This window comes from Tribolium castaneum, chromosome 5 (assembly GCF_031307605.1).
Source record: "Tribolium castaneum strain GA2 chromosome 5, icTriCast1.1, whole genome shotgun sequence".
Lineage (NCBI taxonomy): Eukaryota > Metazoa > Arthropoda > Insecta > Coleoptera > Tenebrionidae > Tribolium > Tribolium castaneum.
In genome coordinates, this window is record NC_087398.1 from 14,853,112 (window position 1) to 14,873,035 (window position 19,924).

Consider the following 19,924-nt stretch of genomic DNA (forward strand, 5'->3'; position numbering starts at 1 on the left):
TATCCAGCTATAGAATTCCAAATTATTGTTCTAATAAAAAATACAGGATTTAATTCTTAACTTTAATTTCATCCAATTTTTTAGTCTGGGCCTTTAATATAAAAAACGTGATTGCAAAATAGAAAAAAACACAATAATCTAAACATAACTCTTCGTTATTTTACCACGCTCCCAATGTAGTGAAGAAATAATAAAATAAAATACCTTCAACCCCGTTTCTAAATTTAGGTTTTTGTTTATTTATTAATTATTATGTTAGCTACAAAACGTCACATTATTACAATATTAGTGTTCATTTATTCCTGTTTATTGTTCACCGATAAAATTACGAGTACGTTTGGTTTAAAAAATTGTATAAACAAAATAATAGCTTTGTTTTCACTTGAAAACTATTATAATGTACTCGTGTAATATTAGATGTTCCAGCCCAGCTGGTTGATAAAGCCTTTAATTTTTTTAAACATTTCGGAAAAATATATCAAATTTTTTGTCTATTTGATACAATTTCAAAAAATTTTTTTAGTTTCCTTCCCTTCCCTTCGCAATGACTTTCAAGGAATTATATTTTGTTGAGGTTTTTAAGGTTAAAGGGGAACATGTTTTGTGTGTTTCTAAGACGCAAGATGTAGCGAAATTTATTTTTCTATTATGATATTAACTATTAATTTTTTTCGAAAATTAAAAAAGTTTTGAACATAGAATCTTCATTAAATTTGAGGCAACGTAACTTTTTTTTCTTTTTTTAAATTATTTTTGAAAAAAAAATATTTTTTTTTAAAATAACAAAAATTTTTAAAATGGAATCTTAATTTTTCGCTGATCACAAATATATTTTTGTTTTTAAAATTCGATAACTGGAAAGGTATCAAAAGGCGAATTTTGTAAAATTTTTTGTTTCGTCATTGTCGGGCATTGAGGAAGGCATTCCTTGGAAGCAGCTGCGTACGTATTAGCCACCAGCAAGATATTTTTAGTAATTAATTGAGTAATTTTGTGTATGAATAATACCAGGATACAGAAACTTCGTGTTTCACATCTTCCTCTCTTTAGCTGTCCGTATCATCATAGTGCATCTTTCCCCCCACATGTTTTTACAAATATTATGAATATTTGTTTAAAATTTTAATAAAAAAATATCAATTTTTTTTTTCAAAAAAGTGTTAGGTTGTCCCAAATTCCAATTATTTAAAAGACTAAATTCCGTTTTTCGATTTAAAATTGGATAACAAATATCGCTAAAAATAGAAAATTAAATTTCACTACTACTTCGTCCCTTTTAGTCTTAAACCATTATTTCGTTTTGTATCCAAAAAATTACCACAAATTCGAAATGTGTGTATACTGAGACTGAGACAGTCAAATAGGATATCATCAAAAAGTTACTCCCATGTTTTTTGAATCAAGTGGTATACTTACTTGTTATTTATCTTTCTATCACTCAATTCAAAAATAAGTTTTCAAGAATTTAGAAATTTTTAACCAGTTCCATACACACTTATTCATATTTAACAACCTTGCGAGTATTGTGAAATGTGCTGCTAATAATGTGTTTTTCTATTGTAATGATGGTTTACTTTGTGTATTGTGTACAGTGGTAACTAATTAGAAAATTCAATTAATCATGTTTTAGAACAAATTGTTTACTTCCTGTAATCATATTTCCAATCGATATCCATCCAACATTTCTCCCACAAACCCACATTTTATCTCTTTTTCCACTTCGTGACACATTCCAATGTCCTCGTGCTCCATACGACACAACATTCAAAATTAATAATAATTCAAATTATTGGCTTCAATAATGCACAGCCGTTTACTAATTCGGGTCACGCTCCAAATTGATTCCACAATACTACCACCATAAATATTTCATGATATTATTTGAAAAGCAATTTAATGAGTGGCGGGATTAAATCAAACGCTGCTTTGCTATTATTTATTTATTCCTAAAACAACATAATACAAAATTACTGCTTATCTAAATTAGACACGACTTCGAACTTCAATATTTTCTGTTCCTCCTTTTTGATTTCTTTATTATCCCCTCTGTTTTTTGTTATATTTATTTTCTTCTATTTTCTATGCTTCTATCCGGATCCATTAAAATCTAAAATATCTATTAATGACAACTAGAATCTGATTATATATTTGAAATTCATGAACAACTTTTCAAAAGAAAAATCTAATTTGGGTCTGTTTTATGTCTGGACTCCCAGTACTATCCCAGTACTTGTAATCAGAAACATTTTTTTGAAAAATTATATCAAACATTGAGTATTCTCAAAAACTATTATTGATAACAAGGCGAAACTGCTTAGATATTTGTAATGCTGCGACAATTCTGCACAAGAAAAATGTAGTTTCCGTCTGATTTTGTTGGATTTGTGATTTTTAAAATCAATCTGAAACTGGAATTTTAACTGGCACTTATCTATTTATTACCTACCTTCTTATTCGCTATTGGAACTGGCTTTCCAGAGACCAAAGAGAAGAACAGGAATACGCAAACCAAGATCAGAAAAGAAATCAGATGGAAATCTTTTTTAACCTCTGTCTTCTATCTTCTGCTTTCTTTGTTTTCTGTTGTTGGTTTGTGTATCATTGTTCTCTACTCTTTCTTCCTTTGTTCATCTTACTAAATCTTACTTCTCTCATCATTCCAAAATGATGGAAGGTAACGGTACCATAATGTTCTTGTAGATCGGTTTTCGCGTTTTCATGCTTAACAAAATGGTTCCCGGTCACGCTTCACAAATGGTTACCGATTTGTTGGTAAGTTGTTTAACAAATTTATTGTAACTGTTTAAAAAAATGTTCCCCCATAGTCCTGAAGAAGTCCCAAAAGATGGCGAAACGTCGGCAATAAACAATCGATCAAAAATTAAGTGCCGTATTCCCGAATACCTTATCCAGTTATCTTACTTCTCTGTTGTCCATTTTGTCTTCTTTATTTACTATCATCTGTTTATTTATTGTCTTTTCTGACCTACCTCCCTAAAATTTTCCAACGTTTTTCGAGATATCCTTGTATTTTTTCATTTTTTATAATTATATTTCTTCGAAAAATAACTTTCCTTCAATATATTTTTTCCCAACAAATTTTGTAGTAGCTACGTACAGCGTGCTCAAAAACTGGCGCACCAACTCAATGGTGTGTGGTAGAGAACTGGTTACATATAAAGGTGAAAATAGTAAAAAAATTCTTTGTATTAAAGTTATTGATAAATAACGGATTTTAGATAAATGATATGTGGCAACGTTGCCTAACAGTCATGATCGCAATTCGGAAGTAAAGTTACCGTTGGGGGCGCCACTGAGCTAGGTCGAAAACAGTAACCATAAATGGCGGGAAAATGTATATTCGGATATTTTGAGCGTTGTACGAATTTTGAGGCTTCACAATTATTACATTGCCAATGCAGAATGACTATTGCATCTTTGGTGGAATGTTGACAAATTAGAGATGACGAGGAAAACACGAATAACGATGACTTTTTGGTTCACTTTCTTTATTGGAAAATTATTACAAAGACATTGAAAAGCCTACCTTTTGGCATAATTTACGTTTAAGTGTATTAGCAGTTGTTAATCTTAATTGTAGTTTTGTTGATTTATCGAAGTATTTCATGATTTTATCAGTGGAAAAATTCTAACCTTAAATTCACAAACTTCACTAATTTATTGGTTTCTTGAGCCCAACTTTGTGTTCGCTGTGATCCGTTACTATAATCTTTAATTAGACAACTGTTTGATAACACTTTGTAATAAAAATTTAAATCTTTTTCACTTTTTATCCACTTTCAAATCCCAACAACAAACACTTTATACCACGAAAAACCGCAGAACCAAAGTCAGAGCTAGTATTTACCACCACGTACTTTTAAAGTGATTCTCTCCAATGTAAGCAATTAACACTATACACGCAAAATTGTTAAACAATTTATTAGATGTCAATTAAATGTGGAATTACGAAAATTTCGTTACTGTTTTCGACATAGTTCAAAAGTCATCACCAGAGGGCGTCTAGTTAATTTTATTTCCGAATAGAATTTGAGCAACAATAAAATAAACTATTTTTGAAACGGTTTCCTAGGATATAATTCCCAGTGTTGGCACATCTACACATTGTGATTTTTTGGATGAATTTTAATTTCTTTAAATTAAAAAAACTGCTAAAATCTGATAGTAAATTTAAAAATAATTATTCATCGTTTTGTTACTGAACGATTACCTGGTATGAAACAAAAACATAAAAAATAATGAAAACTAAAGAAGTTAACACAATAAGTTTGTAGCTCCAGATTTTTTAAAATATGACTTTAGGAATTTTTCCAACATTTTTCCCGTAATCTGCACTTGCTTCTCAATAACGTACCACTGAGTTGGTGCGCCAGTTTTTGAGCACCCTGTATATATTAGCTGTTTCAAAACTATAAAAATACCAACGTCGGTTTTTCTCTTAAAATTTAGCGGATCTAAATTATTCATGCACTTCAAAAAAATAATGGCTAATGTAATTTATAGTTTTATAAGAGATGTAATCATTAGTAACTATTTTACATTTTTATCAACCTTATTTGAAAAATAATTTGGTAAAATGCGACGTTGGCGTTTAAACAGCTATTACTTAAGGTTGGTATTCACTATAAAAATTTAACAAGCCTTAAAAAATAATATTTTTACTGGATTTATTTACTTATCACGTTCCAAATTGATTCCACAGTATTTACCATAAATGCTATATATTCGCGCGGGTATATAACGAGTTGTTCGTTTAATAACATTTTATTTGATCGAAGACGATTCCTTGCTCAAGTAGGTATATATGTCAAAAAACTTACCCCAAAAAAGACCATTTAAGTACAAATTTTGGTAAAAATACTTGATTTTTGACAATTTCTTGTTTAAAATTGACAATACTTGCAGTAAAAAACCTAAAATCTCCTTAGAGATGATTCAATCATTAGTTTTGTTGAAATTATAAGGTTTTAGATGTTTTTTGGCTTAAAATGTCAAAATTCGCCGAAAATCTAAAATTGTTCTATTTTTGGTCGAATAATTACAGTTTTGTAGTAAAAATTGCTCAAAACGAGAAACCTCCTAGGCAAAAAGGTGTAGTTTTTTATTCTGTCCGAAAACGCTTTTCTTCAGCGATTTACAATCGTCTTTCTCGACCAAACAATGAATTTTAACTCATTCTACCCAGAGTGGAAAACTGGTTAATTTAGTTTATGAGTTTAGTACCTATTTCTTAATTTATTCACTGATCTAATACAATGAATCTAATTTAGTTCGTTTATTAAATGAATGTTTACATTTAAACTCTTTGACTTTGTTTGCATAAACTCAACCCTCTCCCAAAGTAACTGGATTCACAACAAATCGCTGGAAAACCTAATCTCAAATAAATTTTATTACTCTCGTGGCAGAACCCGCTTGGACACCAAAAAAGAGGTTAAACTTTTTTTAACAAAAAATAAATACCCGCCACAAAATTCTGACCAAATTTTGCCTTTTCGAAAGTTTTAACAATTTCCCAGAGATGTCCATTATAATTTGAATCCGAAATCAGAATGATTGTAAGACAAAGTATAGCAAGTTTCTCTTAACTGAAAAAACATACTTGTTACTTTGCTCATTTTGATTTTAGTTTTTGAGCAATACATTTTTAAAGAGCGTGTTTCTGTTAAACAAATTAAAATAATTCAAAAACTAAGCAAAATCGACCAATAAAAAATTCAAGTCAAAATTATTAGTTTTAAAAAATACATACAAAAATGCAAAAAATATAGGGTGTCCCATTTAAAAAAAAAGTTTGTTTTGAAGCCCATTTATGTTTGGAAAAAATTTTTGGTGAGCAGAGGGTTAGTTTCTACAGCTTTTGAAAATTTTTTTCTAAAATTTAGAGGTCAATTATGGACTTTTCCAACTCGCTGGGACATTGTATAAATTGAATACGCAATAAAATTTCGGGATTGAATCAAACACTGCTTTGAAAAAATTACAGGTTATTAAAAATGAACACAACTTCGGGCTGTTTTTTTTGGACCAAAAAATTGTCTCTAAGTAAAAAAAAATGGTTTAAAATCGTCTTTTTCCACCAAATTAAAAATGTTTACCTCTTTCTACCACCGGGTTTGTCATTTTTAAGCATAGAATCTCACGAAATCAAGTCCTTTCAACAAAACTGATTAATTTAGGTTGTGCTTACTTCTTAATTAATCACCCGTTTATAATGGATTAGATCAAGTTCGTTTATTAAATTACTATTTTAACCGAAATCTTTGCTTGTGACTTTATAAAGTCAAACCTTTCCCAAAGTAACTGGATCCACAACAAATTGCTGGAGAACCTAATCTCAAATAAATTTTATTCATCTCTTTTTATTAACAATAAATTGTCTTTCTGAAAATGTTGTGCAACTTAATGTGTATTCAAAGTCGGAACGCTTGTAAATCAAAGACAAAAAAGAAAATTTTTCAAGACAAAGTTTGAATAAATTATTTAGTTCCTACAGTAAACTGCACAGTTATTGGTTAGTGGACAGTTATTGACCAGGGAGCATTGAGTTTATGAAGAAAGTCTTTTAAACTTATGATTTCATAACATAAAGCGCAAACTACTCCCTTCAGTTGTGTTTTTTTGGGACGACGTATTTTGGTCTACATGTCATAATTTTTAAACCCGACCAGTAACTAAATTTGTTGCACTTTATTTATAAATAAATAGTAATAATAAAGGTTATCAGTGTTATCACAGTGCTTAATAATTAGAAACTTGTAGACATTTCAATCTTTAGTTTGGAATCGCGCAATTATCTACAGGGTGCTCAAAAACTGGCGCACCAACTCAGTGGTACGTTATTGAAAAACAAGTGCAGATTACGGGAAAAATGTTGAAAAAATTCCTAAAGTCATATTTTAAAAAATCTGAAGCTACAAACTTATTTTGTTAACTTCTTTAATTTTCATTACTCTTTTATGTTTTGTACCAGGTAATCGTTCCCTAACATAACTTTGAATGATTATTTTTAAATTTCCTATCAGACTTTAGCAGATTTTTGAATTTAAAAAAACTAAAGTTCATCAAAAAAATCACAATGTGTAGATGTGCCAACACTGGAAAATATTTCCTAGGAAACCGTTTCAAAAATAATTTATTTTTATTGTTGATCAAATTCTATTGCGCTCATGACTGTTAGACAACGTTGCCACATATCATTTATCTAAAATCCGTTATTTATCAATAACTTTAATACAAAGAATTTTTTTACTATTTTTACCTTTATATGTAACCAGTTCTTTACCACACACCATTGAGTTGGTGCGTCAGTTTTTGAGCACGCTGTATACCTTCATTTTGAAGGTGGTAATGATTTTTCAAATTTAGGTTTTTGCTCAACTGGCCAATAACTGTGCAGTTTACCCTAGTTTAGGAATTATGTTCCCAATTGATTCCACAATATTCACCATAAATAATTCATATTTATATTATTTAAAAACAATGTATGGATGAAATCAAACGCTGCTTTAAAATAATTTATTTATTTATTTCCAAAACAACACAATACAAAATTACTGCTTATCTAAATTAGACACAACTTCGAACCACTGCCTCAAAGCATCACTTAAAACATTCGGCAACGAATTAATATCGCGCAAAATAATATAAAACGAAAATGGAAACACATCCATATAATTCTGGATACCCAACAACTTCCCATCCTTAAAACTCGGCATCCGAATATCCAAAATCGAGTTCTTATTTTCCGGATTATCAATAATAACAAACACCATGAAGATGTTCGCCAGTTTTGCCCTCCTCACCGCTTGCCTCACTACACTTTCGCCCTCCGAAAAAACACCTCTTCCATCACTCACAATGACCAAAAGCTTCGCATTTAGCGCTGCGGACTGCATCTGTGATTGTGCAAACATTTCGCTAACGAAATCAACCAATTTCCCCACACAAGTCTTGTTTTGGTCAAACTGGAATTTCTGCAACAGTTTAACGCCACTTTTATCCGTAAACTGGTCGGTTAATTTGTGCAAAATCTCGGTGTTTTCGCCAAAACTAACAACAGACAATTGCCCGCTTTCGAGCAAAGTTAACGCTTTCGAAATCAGAGCGACGCTTTCGAAGGCTAATTCTTTCGAGTGGTTGTCGGCCATTGAGGACGAATCATCAATGGCCAGAACTATTTGGTACTCGCGTTTTGACGGTTTGGTGCGTCTTAGCCAGATTTTGTCCTTGCGGAACTGCGAGGCAATGTAAGGGATGACTTTCCGCATGTTTATGCGACGGCCGGTTCGGAAATCGCCTCTCAAGCGGCTGGCTTGTGTCGGTTCGAGGACTAGGCGAAGTTGTTCCGACAGGTCTTGGGCTAGGGAGGACATCACAGAGGAGATTTTTTGCCAAGCGCGGTCGGCTTCCATGTCGGAAGGAACTTCAGTCCAGGCGGCTAATTGCTTCTCTACTTCGTGGCGTAAAGAGTTCATTTCCTCGTGAGTAAGGCGAGAAAATGTCCTATTGGCGAGTTCATCGTATAAAGTGTGGTAGGTTGTGTCCGTTCCGCGAGGGACGCTCATTGTTTCGACGGTTTCGCCTTCGATTTCGATGTCTTGGACTTCGTCGAGGATGTCACCTAATAATTAATTTTATTAAACAAAATGAAATATAAATTGGAGAAGGCTTTCGCAATGAGTTGTTTTCTAGTTTGTGCTTATTTTATCGTTTTTAAAGAACAAAATTGGAAAATTTTGGGTCAGGTGTTAATACGATACATATCTTCTCATTTAGAGAATACCATAAAATGCAAATTACAGAAAATTCAAAATAGCTGTTGTCCGTTCATTTTTGGCTTAAAACAAATTCGATGATGTTTCCCCGTAAAAAAAATAGAGAAAGCATTCATAATGTCATCATTAAAGTTGATAATTTTACGGTACTTTTTCAGTTGAATCAATGTTCAATGTTTAGCTGAATATGCAAACTTTATATTAAATGTTGATATGAGTTTACCATTATTTGAAAAATTTAAATTTTCTTTGTTTTGAAAGTTTTTTCATATCAAGTTTTCCCACTTTTTTGTTTTATTGTTCGTGACTGTAGTTATTATTTTTTATATTTTGGGGGTTGAGTTGAGTAGCTTTTCGCCTTAAAGAATTTTTTGTTATTATTATTTTTTCTTCTCAATATTTATTGAGAAGAAAATATTTATTTATAAAATATTTATTGCTATTTAGCATGAGATCGAAAATAAACTCAATTAGAGTAGGCAGTGTTTGCGGAATTTTAACCAAATGTCAAAAATATTGACAGATCAGGATTTAGGATTTAGATTAAACAAGGAATCAGTTTTTAAAAAATCCTGATCTGTCAATTTTCTGCAGGCACGGCTGCTCTAAATCACTTTATTTTCGATCTTATGATACATTTGATACTTTATGAACTATTAGCTATTTCAAAACTATAAAATCGCCAACGTCGCATTTTCTCTCAAAAATAGCTGTTATAAATCATTCGTGCAATTCAATAAAATAATAGTTAAGGTAATTCATAGTTTCAATGAGAGATTAATAACTCTTTTACAAATTCATAAAACTAAAAAAAAATAATTCATAAAATAGGACGTTGGCGTTTTTATAGTTTTGAAACAGCTACTACAATAATTGGAAAAGAAGTATAGCCACACTTGTTTTACGAGATGTTGTGAAAGTGAGCTAAAAAGCCGAAACTAGGTATACTTCTATCGATTGTTTTTCAGGAGTATCAAATGTATTTCAAAAGCTCATTTGCAAATATAATCATTTTTTCTGAAATTAATTTTGGTGTTCTGAACTACAACTGAAACAGTCTAAAATACAATTGACCAAACCAAATAACGCTTAACACTTTCGAAAATTAATATGTTCCATTCTGAACTTACATTTGAATTCTAAGTGATTTGGCGTTTTTTTAACCAGGAACGCTTATACTTGTAGATATTTTATCAAAACAAACCAAATTAAAAAATTGTTACAAACAATAAATGAAAAAATATTAAAATACAGGGTGCACGAAGAAATGGGGATAAAAGGAAACCAGAGATTCAAATAAATAAAGCGATTTAACCCAATCCACCTCTAACCAGATTGCACTATTAAATATCAAGGAGCGCCAAATTTTAAAAATTACTTTCGCTTTTCTTTAATAACTTTTTAATGGAAGAATCAATATTCTATTTTTATGAAATTTGGTACAAAATTTGCTATGCATGTTTTGTCATTTGTAAAGTATTTACGTACCTACCAACAATTTACCATAACTATATAAAGACATATTATTGTTATATGTCAAATGAGTGGCTAAAGGTACGTTATTTTCATAAATAATTTGTTATATAAAGATATAAAAGTTCTTTAAAAATAATGCATCTTTCGAATGGAAAATTACGTTAGTCATCTAACCCATAAGTTGGCAATGAGTAAGTACTTTACAATAAAAAAGAAAAAGCACCAAAACATGTGGTTTCTTTGTCTGCTCATCTTTTCGTTACACAATGCAGAAAACAAATAACAGAGTGTACCTAAAAATTTCTCAAGTGGATTTTATATTTTGTGCCAAAAACCGACTGATTGTCGAAATAAGCAAACTGAACCTCACTTATTTCAGATTTTGTCGAAATAAGTCAAAAAGTTAAAAAAAAGAAAAAAGTTCTTATAAACGTAGGCTACTGAAAAAGCTTCTGATATCTCGCAATTTCAAAGGTGCTCGCATTTTTTTAAATGCAGTATTATCAGGAAGTGGGACGGCTATTTCGGATAAGAATCGAGAGTTTACTGTATTATGCTCGTAAAATTGATATTGTTTGTATTAATTCAGTTGAAACTTAATTGTGTTTATACACTATTTTTAAAAGAGTAATTTTCTCTTAAAAAATCAATTTCAAGTAAAAGTATGATACTTAACTTCAAACGCGGTCTAACGCCATACAAAACAATGCATCGATCGATTGTATTAGGAATTTGGTGATAAAGCACCATTCAAAACCTTTGTTTACTGAATTTCAGCGTGGCCATAGTAACTTCCAGCAGTACCCGTATAACGTTACAGATATCAAAATTACTAATGTTAAGTGTTACATTATTTCGTGCACTTTCACACAATTTAACTCGCAGCTTTGTTAAAAACGCAAAATAGAAATAAACCCATTCAAACCACAATAAACAGAATGTTAAGAACTCACCTTCTGGATGTTGTTTCTTGTCAGCTTTATTTTTCTTCCCCTCGGTTTTTTCCGGTTTTTGAACTGAAGTATCCACATTTTCAACCTTTTCTTCTTCTTCGGGAGGCAGAGTCTCAGACGATTCCTCCACTTCTTCCCCTTTCTCTTCTTCAGTATGCTGAACTTCATATTTTTGATCTTCTGCTTGTTCTTTCGTCGCAACGTCTAAAACTTGCGCCGCCGACTCCTTCGCTTCTTTAATATGTTTATACATTTCTGCTTCTTCATCTTTATCACCAGCTTCTTCACCTTCACTCTCATTATCATTTTTCGAGTCAATCGTCTTCAATTTCTTCTTCACGGGTTCATTCACATCACCTAGACTTCTCTGTGCGTCGGAATCGCCTGGTTTTTGTTGTTTTTTCAAATCTTCGTCTCTTTGCCTCTTCGAAGATTGCATTTCCTGTGGATTGGTTGTTTGAGCCGAATGTCCTGTTGAACTTTCCTCCATTTGTGATTGACCCACTCCTTCTTTATCGGGTTTGTCTTCCTGGCACAAATCGTCGATTGGTTGATTGGATTGATTCTCGGCTTGATTAGCTGTTACTTTATCAGTTGCATCCGATTTGTCAACGTCCATTGCTTCAACGTTATCTTCATTGGTCTGAGTCAGGTCGAAACCGGATTCTTCCACTTGAGTATTTTCTTCAGTTTCAGCTTCGTCTTCCGGTTCCTCAAGTTTCTCCTTCATTCCGTCTTGTTCCTTCTTAGTTTGTTCTTCCAAATTTTCTTCATTTTTGGTAATTTCTTCATCATCACTACTGTACTCATTCTCAGGTTTATCTTCATTTTCTTGCTCTTGCTCTTCTTTTTCCTTACCCTCGAATGGATTGTCTTCCTTCATTGCGTCAATATCAAACGGATTTTCTTCATCTTGATTGTTATCCGGTTCTTGGCCTTCGTCCAATTGAAGATCATCCGGTAAATCCATGGGTTCCGGTTCCGGCAATTCCGGTTGGTTGCCATGGTAGGGATCAGTTTGTTCATCGTCAAATTCCGGTTCCTCCATTTCGTTAATTTCCTTTTTGTTTTCTTCCTTCTCATTTGTCGAATCTTTATCAGGCTTATCTTCACTTTTCTTATCATTCTCTTTGGCCCCCAATTCTTTTTCACCATCTTTTTCACCTCCTTCACCACGTTCTTCCTTTTCTTCACTTTCAACATTTTCATCTTCATTATCTGACCCGTAAGTCTCTTTGTCTTGTCGATTTGCATCTTTCTCTGTTTCACCCATTTGTTCGTCAGCATCTGAATCATTATCCTCCTCATCTTCATCGTCATCTTTCGGTTCGACATCTTGTAGTTTACTATCAAAATCTTCGCTCATCTCAATTCCTTTATCTTCTTCTTTACAATCTGCATCTTCCTCTTTGTCTTTTTCCTGTCCAGCAGGTTGTGCATCATCTAACTGATCTTCAGATTCGATTTTATCAGAAACGTCTTTTTCTCCTTGACCTTCACCCAAACCAAGACCATCCGAAGGTTTAGAAACACCTTCTTCCGAATCATCTGTTAGTTCAGGTGGCACACAAAAACCTCTCGATGCCAAATCGATGAAAATATTCAAAAGGACCGAATTCATTTTATTAATAACTCGATAAGCTGAGACTTGCTGAGTTAAGAAATACTGATGGTAGAGACTGATTTGCTCCAAGAGAGGCAAAACGCACGAAATTAAATTTCGCGCTTCGTTCAAAAAGTTTGGAGGAATTGTGAAGAAGAGTCTTGCGATTTCGTGACACAAATCAAATATCTCTCCAATACACAAATCCTTAAAATCGTTCTCAAGGTTTTCGATTATTTGAACCTTTAAATGATCGTCTTGAATCACCTCTTGGTCGTTGTCTTGACCCAAATCGGAATATTTTTTGTGGAGGGTGTTAACAACTTGCGAAATTTTCTCACCCAACGAATCGGTCAGTTTTTCAAGTTGTTTCAACGACTTTCCGATATCAAAATTACAATTTAATTCGTTCTCGGACAGTTTCAAACGCTTAACTTCTCCAAGGATCCAACTCAAACTTTGGCCCAATTTCGTCTTTCCGAAAACTTTAGCAACCTCGCTGAGATTTGTTTCAATATTGTCCAACTTAATTTGAATAGAATTTGGATCCGAAATCGGAACGAAATTCAATTTAAACGGTTCTAAGTCAAAGTGTGGCACTTCTCCTTTGCTTTTTTCCAAGTCAAGACATATTTTATTGGCGATAATCAACGTTTCGCTGACTAAGTTGTTACACTTGTTCCAAAGTTGGTCATTTTTGTATTGGATAAATTCCGGTTCCGGTTTAAGAACCAGAACCGGGGTTTCGGAACCGGTAAAATCATCCCCAGGACACGAATTTAGAACAATTTTAGTTTGATTTAGCACGATTTGAACATTTTTCATTGTTAGTTGAATGTTTGCTATTGTTTCAAGTGGCAGAAACTCTCTACTGTCGCAAATTTTGGTCATTTGGTTCGTGTAGTGTCGCAAGTAGTAGAACAAATTGCTGCTTTGAGTCAGTTGTGATTTGTGTTTTTGGGCGAGGGACTGCAAAAATTGGTCGTATTGTAGTTTCCGATTACGGAGGAGAACTATAGATTAGGAAACGAAACGAGATATTTTCTGTACACAAGAAAATATAGTACAGCAGAGTAAAAATGAAGGTGATTCGAGTGCCAAATTGTTTTAAATTAATTTAAATTCAACCAATTTACTAACTGCTTGGAAAAAATTAAGAAATGTTGAGCTTCGTATTCTTAATGGGAAGAGAAAAACGGGCAACTAAAATTTTCACGAAAAATATGAAAAAAAAAAAAAATAAAATATGCACTTCGTTCCATATTTTTCAAGATACAAGAAAAATGTTAGATGCTAATGCGACGGTTTTACGGTTTTGTCGCAGAAATTTAATTTTCTACAACTTTGTTCCTTACATCTTGTACTTGTAAATTCTTTAAGAACATTCTCGGTAAAATTTGGCGAATTTTGCAATCACAGTTTAATTATAATAATTGTTATACTCGTAATTGTAATTAATTATCGCCATTGTGTTTAAAAATAAACTTTACAAAAGAACGAACATTAGGTATTAAACTGTAACGAAAAAACGTAATAATAATATCGTATTTATTCATTAATTAAAAATAATTAATTAATCGCTGCAATGTTTAAATGTTTTGTGTACAATATCTGTAATAAAACTATCACTAGCCACAAAAATAAATAAAGTAAAAACCAAAAAAATGCACCTTTGACACTAGCAACAATTTTATTAAGAAAAAACACCATTTAAGCACCGTAGTTTTGGAAGCATACAATAGAAATCATAAAACTTTCATTAATTTGAGTCAGAATACATTTTTCCCCTCAGTTTGCACTAGTTTATAGATCCAATCACAAAGAAAAAAAAACGCTTACTCAAATTATAAATTCTAATGATTGCATGGTATTATTTTATTAAAAGAGAGAAGAGAATACTTAAATAAAATAAAATATTTAATAACAATTACTGGTTTTTCCTTGATTTATTATTACTTTGCAGTTATTACAAAACTTGCAAAATACCACCGAACAAATAAAAATTTTATTGAAAAGTAATGAATTGGTGGTTAGCGGCGTAATGTAAAAAAACATCCGTGAACTTCCATGGAAAGTTGTTTCTAGTTGTTAATGAAAAAATTTAACAACTGCTCAAAAAATGTCTTAAGTTCACAATTTTATTTTATTATTTGTTAGGTAATTGAAGCAATGCTAATAATGAGACTAAAGATTAAAAAATAAATTAGTAAATTTCATCGATGTGTGAGCTACTCGCTGTTCCTAAAACTAAACTAGAATGTAACAATTAAATCCTGTGAAGAAATTATAGATGTAAAAAATACCTTAGCTGCAAAAACGAGATCTTTTCTTCAATTCTAAACTTAAAGAACAACAAAGTTACTGATGAATATAAAGCGGTATATTTACTCCGTTGTAAGACCTAACAAATTGTGTTTGGCATTTTTGTTTCGTCATTTTATGACTTGGAACTACATTTACTATGGACAAGTTAATTGATTATAATTTTTTAATTTTGATGTCATTTGGGAAAAAGCGATACTTAGAACAAAAATTAATTAAGCAAAAATTTAAAATTCAAATAAACGTAATTTTGGTGCTAGAAACAATTTATTTTGTTAAGAATAATTTTGCCCAAAACATAATTTAAGCATTGTTTTAGAGTAACGTACACTACAAATAAAAAAATTTCGGTTAATTAATATTTATATTTTTAACTAATCAATTTTAATTATAAAAAAGGGTAGAAAAATGTTGAAAAATCACAGGCATAGAGAAAAAACAAAGTACCTACGTGTAATAATAGCAGATAAAAGTTGAATTAGAATAGTAGAAAATATATTTATCCTTTTAAATAACAAGGTAAAGATTTTCAGTTTTTTTTTGTGTACAGTTCGTTAATGCAAAAAATTAAAGAAATAATAAAAATAATTAAACAATGATTGCATACCAACTTTTACTATAGTTCTGCGGTTAAAATAAAAAAAATTTAAAATAACTACGATAATTGTTACATTTTTTCGTTGCAATTTATTAAAGAGGGTTCTTTCTGTGCATCATTGTTTGATTTAATGAACTGTTAATTGATTTTGCGTTTCGTATCCAAACCTATAGTAATCAGTATTTCCGTTTGAAGTTGTGTCGGTTTGAGTGTAGGTGGCGCGACTTACCAAGAGATTTGATGTAAAGCCTCTACACCGGGCGATATTTTGTTGGCCTAAATCTTGAGCCGGGGTCTTAAGGGCTGTATCCAGGACGTCGGCCCTCATTAGAGACTTTAAATAATACATTTCGCAGTTGTCCCACATTGTTAGAATTTTCTCATCCTGGCGCCTAAAAACCCAATTAATCGTTGTACAATTAAATGAACAAAAATACATTACTTGTAATTAATGTGGCTAAAGTTGGCACTCAAGTCAATCGGTTTTAAGAGAAAGTCCTCCGCGGCCATTTTTAGCTTGGCTTCGACTAATCCGGTCCTGAAGGAAAGCCCCATTTGGCTCAAAACTTTGAATAAGTCGGCCAGTGCGCGATGTTTCTGATTTAGGATGTTTTTGGCAGCGGATTTTTGCTTGTCTTTATCCAGACTCGTGTCGACCTAATTTTAAATAATATTAGAATGTTTTTTTTTACAAGTAATGACGCGTCGTACCTCCAAGTTTTGTAAATGTGAGCTCGTTTCAATTATCTGTGTCACTAAATCGTCCAAAGTTTGTATCATCTTGGGATATTTCATCGCTGAAATCGAATCTTTACACAACTTGCGCGCTTCGCTAAAATATGAGTCTATTTTGTTTGAAAGTTTTTGATGGGACTTTGAACTTTTCGGGCTTAATTTCTATAAATTAGTAAAGTTTAGTTTGGCCAAGTTTTTGTCGGGAGTTACCTTTCTGAAGGATTCTTTGGCGACGTAAGTTGCGGGATCTAAAGTGTAGTGGTAGGTTTTGACGGCATTCCTTTGCGGTCTGTCCCAAATACCGACATTTTCAATTTTGTTGGAATTGCTTGTATTGACCAAGTGTGGCGACACTGGCTGATTTAGGACGTCCTAAAGAGTAAAAAACACTTTCAGAGCGATGAAAAGATTCTAATACCATTTAAAATTAATTCATTTATACAAAAAATTCTAAAAATAATACCAATTATTCGACATTCTTAGTGAAAATGAAATGTACTACATATGTAACAATTTAGCAAGCGAAACGTTGCATATCGCCGATAAAATTTATCTTGACTTGAAAAAAGCAAAGGAGAAGTGCCACACTTTGACTTACAACCATTCAAATTAAATTTTCGTTCATTGACAACATTGAAATAAATCTCGGCAAGGTTGCTAAAGTTTTTGGAAAAACGATATTAAGCCAAAGTTTGAGTTAGATCCTTGGTAAAGTTAAACGTTTAAGACAGTCCTGGGACGAATTAAATTGTAATTTTGATATCGGAAAGTCGTTGAAACAACTTGAAAAACTGACCGATTCGTTGGGTGAGAAAATTTCGCAAGTTGTTAACACCCTCCACAAAAAATATTCAGATTTGGGTCAAGACAACGACCAAGAGGTGATTCAAGACGATCATTTAAAGATTCAAATAATCGAGAACCTTGAGAACGATTTCAAGGATTTGTATATTGTAGAGATATTTGATTTGTGTCACGAAATCGCAAGACTTTTCTTCACAATTCCTCCAAACTTTTTGAACGAAGCGCGAAATTTAATTTCGTGCGTTTTGCCTCTCTTGGAGCAAATAAGTCTCTATCATCAGTATTTCCTAACTCAACAAGTCTCAGCTTATCGAGTTATTAATAAAATGAATTCGATTCTTTTGAATATTTTCATCGATTTGGTATCGAGAGGTTTTTGTGTCCCACATGAACTAACAGATGATTCGGAAGAAGGTGTTTCTAAACCTTCGGATGGTCTTGGTTTGGGTGAAGGTCAAGGAGAAAAAGACGTTTCAGATAAAATCGAATCTGAAGATCAGTTAGATGATGCACAACCTGCTGGACAGGAAAAAGACAAAGAGGAAGATGCCGATTGTAAAGAAGAAGATAAAGGAATTGCGATGAGCGAAGATTTTGATAGTAAACTACAAGATGTCGAACCGAAAGATGACGATGAAGATGAGGAGGATAATGATTCAGATGCTGACGAACAAATGGGTGAAACAGAGAAAGATGCAAATCGACAAGACAAAGAGACTTACGGGTCAGATAATGAAGATGAAAATGTTGAAAGTGAAGAAAAGGAAGAGAGTGGTGAAGGAGGTGAAAAAGATGGTGAAAAAGAATTGGGGGCCAAAGAGAATGATAAGAAAAGTGAAGATAAGCCTGATAAAGATTCGACAAATGAGAAGGAAGAAAACAAAAAGGGAATTAACGAAATGGAGGAACCGGAATTTGACGATGAACAAACTGATCCCTACCATGGCAACCAACCGGAATTGCCGGAACCGGAACCCATGGATTTACCGGATGATCTTCAATTGGACGAAGGCCAAGAACCGGATAACAATCAAGATGAAGAAAATCCGTTTGATATCGACGCCATGAAGGAAGACAATCCATTCGAGGGTAAGGAAAAAGAAGAGCAAGGGCAAGAAAATGAAGATAAACCTGAGAATGAGTACAGTAGTGATGATGAAGAAATTACCAAAAATGAAGAAGATTTGGAAGATCAGAATAAGAAGGAACAAGACGGAATGAAGGAGAAACTTGAGGAACCGGAAGACGAAGCTAAAACTGAAGAATATACTCAAGTGGAAGAATCTGGTTTCGACCAGACTCAGGCCAATGAAGACAACGTTGAAACAACGGACGTTGATAAATCGGACGCAACTGATAAAGTAACAGCCAATCAGGCTGAAAATCAATCCAATCAACCAATCGACGACTGGTGCCAAGAAAACAAACCAGATAAAGAAGGAGTCGGCCAATCACAAATGGAGGAAAGTTCAACAGGACATTCGGCCCAAACAACCAATCCGCAAGAAATGCAATCTTCGAAAAGGCAAAAAGAGGAAGATTTAAAAAAACACCAAAAACCAAGATTCCGACGCACAGAGAAATCTAGGTGATGTGAATGAACTCGTGAAGAAGAAATTGAAGACGATTGACTCGAAAAATGATAATGAGAGTGAAGGTGAAGAAGCTGGAGATAAAAATGAAGAAGCAGAAATGTATAAACATGTTAAAGAAGTGAAAGAGTCAGCGGTAAAAGTTTTGGACGTTGCATCAAAAGAACAAGCAGAAGACCAGAAATATGAGGTTCCGCAAACTGAAGAAGAAAAGGGTGAAGAAGTGGCAAAATTATCTGAGAATCTACCTTCTGAATAAAAGGAAAAGTTGAAAATAAGGATGTTTCGGTGCAAAAATGGGAAGAGACTGAGGGGAAGAAAGAGAACGCTGGTAAGAAGCAACATACAGGATGTGACATTTGAATGATTTAGTTTGCGACTTTTACAAAGTTATTTTCAATTTAATAAAGTAGTCAATTATCAGTAAAAATTAATTATTACATGCAAATGGATTACTACAAAGTAACAAATGTATTATGGATTTGCGTAAAAGTCACTGAATTTAATTTTATAAGGGAACAAATTTTATAAAAAGAACAAAATAAAAAAGTCGTGGAATAGTAACAAAACAGATAAGAGGAGGAGAGAAGAAGAAAACTAGAGGAAAAAAAGCTAGCACAGAGAAGAGAAAAATTAACGAAGGGAACAGCTACAGAAAGGGGAGTTAAAAAAGAGGAAAGCCAGAAAAGAAAAGTGCTAGTAAAAAGAAGAATTGGAGTTGAGAAGAGCTAGAAAAGACAGAGCTGAAAAAGAGCGGAAACAGATGATCTTGAAAACAGAAAAACTAGCAAAGAGAAAAACTAGAGAAAAATGAATCTAGAGAAAAGAAGAGTTAGAGAACAAGAAAGCTAGAAAAAGTTATCAAAAAGACAAGCTAAAAAAGACAAGAGCTGTAGATATGTGGAGCTAAAGATAACTAGAATTATAGAGGAGAAGAGCTAGAAAAGGAAAATGCTAGAAAAAAAAAGAACTAGAAATGAGCAGAGCTAGACAAAACAAGAGCTGAAGACGAGAAGGGCTAAAGAAGAGCAGAAGTTAGAAAA

The 19,924-nt window shown here is 32.6% G+C and overlaps 1 protein-coding gene and 1 long non-coding RNA gene across 3 annotated transcripts in view; both read right to left on the minus strand.

Moving 5' to 3' along the window:
• Window positions 1–1,925: 1,925 nt before the first annotated feature.
• LOC107397582 (uncharacterized) lies at window positions 1,926–2,646 on the minus strand. The gene is made up of 2 exons (XR_001574664.2): window positions 2,447–2,646; window positions 1,926–2,402 (listed from the first exon to the last, which is right to left on the minus strand). It is a non-coding gene; the product is annotated as an uncharacterized LOC107397582 (long non-coding RNA).
• Window positions 2,647–7,528: 4,882 nt separating this feature from the next.
• The window catches only part of LOC661291 (uncharacterized protein), a 144,780-nt gene continuing 132,384 nt past the window's right edge, over window positions 7,529–19,924 (minus strand). For both annotated transcript variants that reach the window (XM_064357046.1, XM_967462.5), the window contains 6 exons: window positions 16,696–16,857; window positions 16,462–16,647; window positions 16,193–16,407; window positions 15,980–16,142; window positions 11,228–13,799; window positions 7,529–8,644 (listed from right to left, as the gene is read on the minus strand). In XM_064357046.1, coding sequence (XP_064213116.1) covers window positions 7,575–8,644; window positions 11,228–13,799; window positions 15,980–16,142; window positions 16,193–16,407; window positions 16,462–16,647; window positions 16,696–16,857 — 4,368 coding nt within the window. In that variant the 3' untranslated portion in view covers window positions 7,529–7,574. The remainder of the gene's footprint in view (window positions 8,645–11,227; window positions 13,800–15,979; window positions 16,143–16,192; window positions 16,408–16,461; window positions 16,648–16,695; window positions 16,858–19,924) is intronic.